This window comes from Triticum dicoccoides, chromosome 4A, assembly GCF_002162155.2.
Source record: "Triticum dicoccoides isolate Atlit2015 ecotype Zavitan chromosome 4A, WEW_v2.0, whole genome shotgun sequence".
Taxonomy (NCBI): Eukaryota; Viridiplantae; Streptophyta; class Magnoliopsida; order Poales; family Poaceae; genus Triticum; species Triticum dicoccoides.
This window is the reverse complement of record NC_041386.1, coordinates 723,016,381-723,020,929: the sequence shown is the minus strand read 5'-3', so window position 1 is coordinate 723,020,929 and position 4,549 is coordinate 723,016,381. Positions and strand designations below refer to the sequence as shown.

At 44.9% G+C, this 4,549-nt stretch overlaps 1 protein-coding gene across 1 annotated transcript; it reads right to left on the bottom strand.

The window, feature by feature from the left end:
- Nucleotides 1-2,083: 2,083 nt before the first annotated feature.
- LOC119284264 (probable glutathione S-transferase GSTU6) lies at nucleotides 2,084-3,034 on the bottom strand. The gene is made up of 2 exons (XM_037563461.1): nucleotides 2,699-3,034; nucleotides 2,084-2,488 (listed from the first exon to the last, which is right to left on the bottom strand). Exons 1-2 carry the CDS (start codon nucleotides 3,032-3,034, stop codon nucleotides 2,084-2,086), a joined length of 741 nt encoding a protein of 246 aa, XP_037419358.1.
- Nucleotides 3,035-4,549: the final 1,515 nt, after the last annotated feature.

The window sequence follows — 4,549 nt, the reverse complement described above, 5'->3', positions numbered from 1 at the left end:
CACTGCCTCCATGATGCATATTAGTTTTTTTATTTTTGCAGAGAGCATGATGCATATTAGTTGGCGAAACAAGATTATAGTTTAACACCCTCTCCTAGTTTGGCTCAACCAAAAAAATACCCCCAAGTCTTTTACATTAATCATGTAAGTGTCATTCCTTATGAACAATGGCGGAGGCAGGCTTGATTGAGCCGCGAGCGAGAAACTATAGGTCAAAAAATAACTAAAAACAACCCAGTTTCAATGCATGAGCAATTTTAAAAGGAAGTAACTTAGACTGGTGGGTAGTGTCATACGTGTGATGACATAGAGAGGTTCATTCATTACTTTGTAGAGTCATTTTATATTCAGAACCGCTACATGATGATAACATATTGTGTTACTTCATTCGCATCTTTCCTCATTAATTACTTGTCACACCATACTTTTTGCCTATGTGGCATGCATGTTACTAATTAATTATGTTACTCCCACTATAAGCAGGCTTATGTTCCTTTATATCTCACATGAAAAAAGGAGTTAAGATGGGTCATGTTAAAACTTCTCGGACAAATAAGAATTCAACCACAATGATACGGGGATACCCATTGCGTCTGAGCCGCAGAGGCAGAATGCCGAAGGGCGCCGGCTCCTGAGGTTGCTCCTCGATAAGTGAACGGCCAAGACTAGATTGCACGAACAGGGCCGCGACCTCGCTAGGCAGCATGTTGCCTTGTCGAAGGAGAGGACCTGCCGCCAACCAAGACATGATATGGAAGTGGAGTACTGCCCGCTGCCACGCATGGTTGGCCGTTTCGCAGCAAAAACGAGACACGGCAGAGGCTTGGTGGGGTAGGGTTCTTCCACATGGTGGCGGTTCGTTTCTTTCTTTTCAAGTAAAAAATGGACTCACGCAGGCAATCCCGCACATATCCTTCTTCTTTTCTCCTTCGCGCATTACCCCGAGCAGTAACCTTTTTTCATCTGCGGTGATCTTGGGTCTGTAATCAGCCGAACAGTACCCCGAGCAGCAACTTTCAGCACCCCAGACACTACTTCGGCCCTTGGTGTGAAATCGGATGGAGATGGCCTAAACATTAAATTTGTCCGTTTTGATGAGATGGCCATGCTATTTATATTTATTGCCTTGCCAAAATCTTGTATTAACATGTTTAAATTTTTTCCTTAGATATTAAGAACTCAACAGGAGAACATTGCATTTCGTACTAGTCACGTCCTTGATGGGGTAAAATCGGATAAGTACAGTAGACACAGTTTTTTGTTTCCCTTCTCGCAAGGCGACTTGGGAAAGCCATCTTCCTTTTGATCACCGCCAACGAGTTTGTGCATTCGCCTCCCCTCCTCCTGGCACTCCAGCAGCCGGTGGCAGGGAGGGTATTCCTGGTGCCTCGACTTAGATAGGTAGGGTTTTGCTTCTCGCAAGGGCAGCGTTCGGATGGATGGCGGCGCTTCTTCTTTGAGTCAGTCTCCCGGACTCTAATCCTCCTCAAGTTTGTTCATCGGGACGTATTAGACAGAGCTCCGGCTTAAATTCCTGTCAGCTCCTCGGAGTGGCGAGGTTAGTGTTTCTCGTCGTGCGTACGCAACAACAAGATTTGGTGTCAGGTTCTTCAGATCAAATGAAGGATTCAACGGCGATGCTTGCGGCCCCCAAACGCTCGCCCTTAGGGCACACACACGAATACTTCCTAGCTATTATCGACAAGGTCCAGCCGGCTCTGGTATCGGAGCAGCGACAGTGGCGCGTTGGCGGCTCGTTCGGGCGGCGGCAATGGTTGTTCGGTTGTCCACGGATCTTGATGTAATTTTTATTATGTTTGGGTGCTTTGTACTTTCGGTGAACATTTATAATGGATCTGATATTTTCGAAGAAAAAAATGAGAAAGCGATGAAAGATTGACGAAGCTTTAATTTATTTCCAAAACAGCAAACTCAGATCGAAGACAGTGCACGCATGTGCACCATCCATGACGACCCTAACAACCAAGTGACAAAAGTTCAACGAGCACAACAACTCGTGAAAAACCCCAATTGAATTTCAAGGCGAGCACAGCAACAGCGACGAAACGAGGCGACATGATCTCTAATTAGTTGGCGATGCAGTGAGCGCGGCCTTCCACTTTGGATAAAGAATCGTTGAGATGTACTCCACCACCTTGTCCGCCTCAGGCAGCAGCCCCCTGACCGGCTCGGTGGCCGTGAACCGCTTCGCCCATGCGGCCAACTTTGGTGTCCTCGCTGCGTCGAGAAATGGAGGCATGCCGGCAAGGCAGCCTATCGCTTCGATCCAGGGAAGATAGCACCCGAGCGCAATGTCAAGCAGCCCGAGAGAGCCACCACCAAAGAACGGCGCCTCCGCGTCCCCTTCCTTGGAGCATTCCGCCAGGGCAGCCTCTAGGAGCCCAAGTGCCGACAAGGTCTCCTCCACCTTATCGGCTCTTTCCTGTGGCTTCCCTGTCTTGAGGATGCCGATGCACGAAGGGAACAGCTGCGGCAGCACATTGATTATGTGATTTTTCAATAATCTATATTTTCTTTCAATGGATATTTCAAGATAATACAACTCAGAGAGAATGTTCAACATCTGCATAACACAATGCACGCAACCAACAGGTCCAACTCAAAACAAAAAAAGTATTATCACTTTAATGAAAGAAAAAAGTCTAAGATGGGCCAAACTAGACGAAATGAAACATACCTTGTTATCCACGTAGGCGGCCCAGAAACGGGCGACAACACGGCGGTAGGGGTCGGCAGGGAGGATGGAGGCGCCATTTTCGGGGAAGGCGCCGTCGAGGTACTCCAAGATGATCAGTGACTCGTAGACGGGCATGCCGCCGTGAATGAGGACTGGCAGCTTCTTGTGTATGGGATTGGATGCGAGGAGCAGGTCGCTCTTGCACCGGGTGTCCTCGGGGAGGTAGTCGTAGGTCAGCCCCTTGATGCCGAGCGCCATCTGGGCGCGGATCACATATGGGCTCACCCCGGACGCCGCCCCCAGCAGCTTCAGCCCTTGCTCTTGAGTGCCGGCCATCATCGATGGTCGTTGAAGGATCTCTGTAGCTACGTGTTGATTAAGTGTAGTATGTATACGATATGGCACTGCATCGTCATACGATGATTGTACATTGATAGCCGTCCATGCGCCTTGAAATGTGCAATCGGCCATCACTTTATCGCGACACCGTTCCACGATCCGTATCCAACCACCTGCCCATTCTGTCATGGGGAAAATGTGTGGCGTCTTTACATTGTGGCACAAGGACCAATGAAGATAAGCTGCATATGTTGTCTAAAAAATTTCCAAAAAGTATATCATTTGGATAAGTTACTATATGATGGTAATACACATGTGATCGTGTTTTGTGCCTGACGAGGGATCTCTAGTCTTAAACAATGATGAAGTCAACATTTCTTGCATTTTTTTTTTTTTTGAAACCGGGGGAGAGACCCCACCTGAATATATTTCAAAAAGTGTTAGAGTTTACAGGGATCACGTAATACGTGAGGAGAGTAAGTCACACCACAGCCCTGCGTGTTCCTTTAAATTTTCCGTCTTGAGGTGTTCCTTTAAAGTTTCCGTCTTGAGTATCTCAAGACGGACACGCAGAAGAAGGTAATTAGCCGTAATACAGAGGTTTTGATATCATTTTTCAAACTATGGAAAACCTTCTTGTTCCTAGAATCCCAGATTTTCCTTATTGTTCCTTTAAAGGTCCTAGCATCAAAGGAACCATTGTGTCAATACTGATATAATGGATCATCAGCTTATTGACACAATGGATCATCAGCTTGTACATGAACCATTCATCTCTCATAAATTCATAATACTGATATAATATGGGAATTCTATTTTCATGAAAAATTTGCTTATTACATTTCAACCTTTGTATTCAAAATAGAATTCTGAATTGTACAACCTGGACTTAATTTTTCTCATTGAAAGGCAAACTATAACTTTAAGCACATGCAATTATAAACATGAAGACCATAGAGAACTCGATGTACTGTGTGCACCTTGGTAGGCACATCGTGGTGATCCATGTGCATATTCTGTTGAGTCTCAACTTCTACCACGTTTTAACGGGCCACTAACCTTAACAGTGACAAAACAATTGATTAGTCCAGTAAGGGTATGGATGTCTAATGACAATAATATGAACCGAGGTTCCTAATAGTATTAAGCAAGGTGAAAAGGTGAGATATGGAATAAAAATATGTTTCATGGATACCCGTACCGACCTCTAGCATCCCCTTTCAAACTCCTGGTTTGTTGGTTTCTAATTTCATTAATGGTTTCAGAAATATTTCATCAACAATGAAATAAAAATATGGATTTTCATGGACCTACTGATCTCTTTATCGACCATCTTCTAGTGCAATTTGGGTGGATTTCTCTATTGTTTTAAGTTCATCCCTCCCATATGCTTATGCGCTAGCGCATCTTACTCAAATTGCTCATTCGGTGGACCACATCTATATATATTATCAAATTAGCAAAAAGAATAATTTACCAAGTCCTTATAATCATGACTGGTTTATTTTATTG

What these genes read in the sequence shown, in the direction of transcription:
- LOC119284264 (XM_037563461.1), bottom strand. Translation starts at nt 3,034, where the DNA reads ATGGCCGGCACTCAAGAGCAAGGGCTGAAGCTGCTGGGGGCGGCGTCC. An exon ending in CCGCCTACGTGGATAACAAG is followed by an intron (nt 2,489 to 2,698) that starts GTATGTTTCATT and finishes GTGCTGCCGCAG; the next exon opens with CTGTTCCCTTCGTGCATCGG.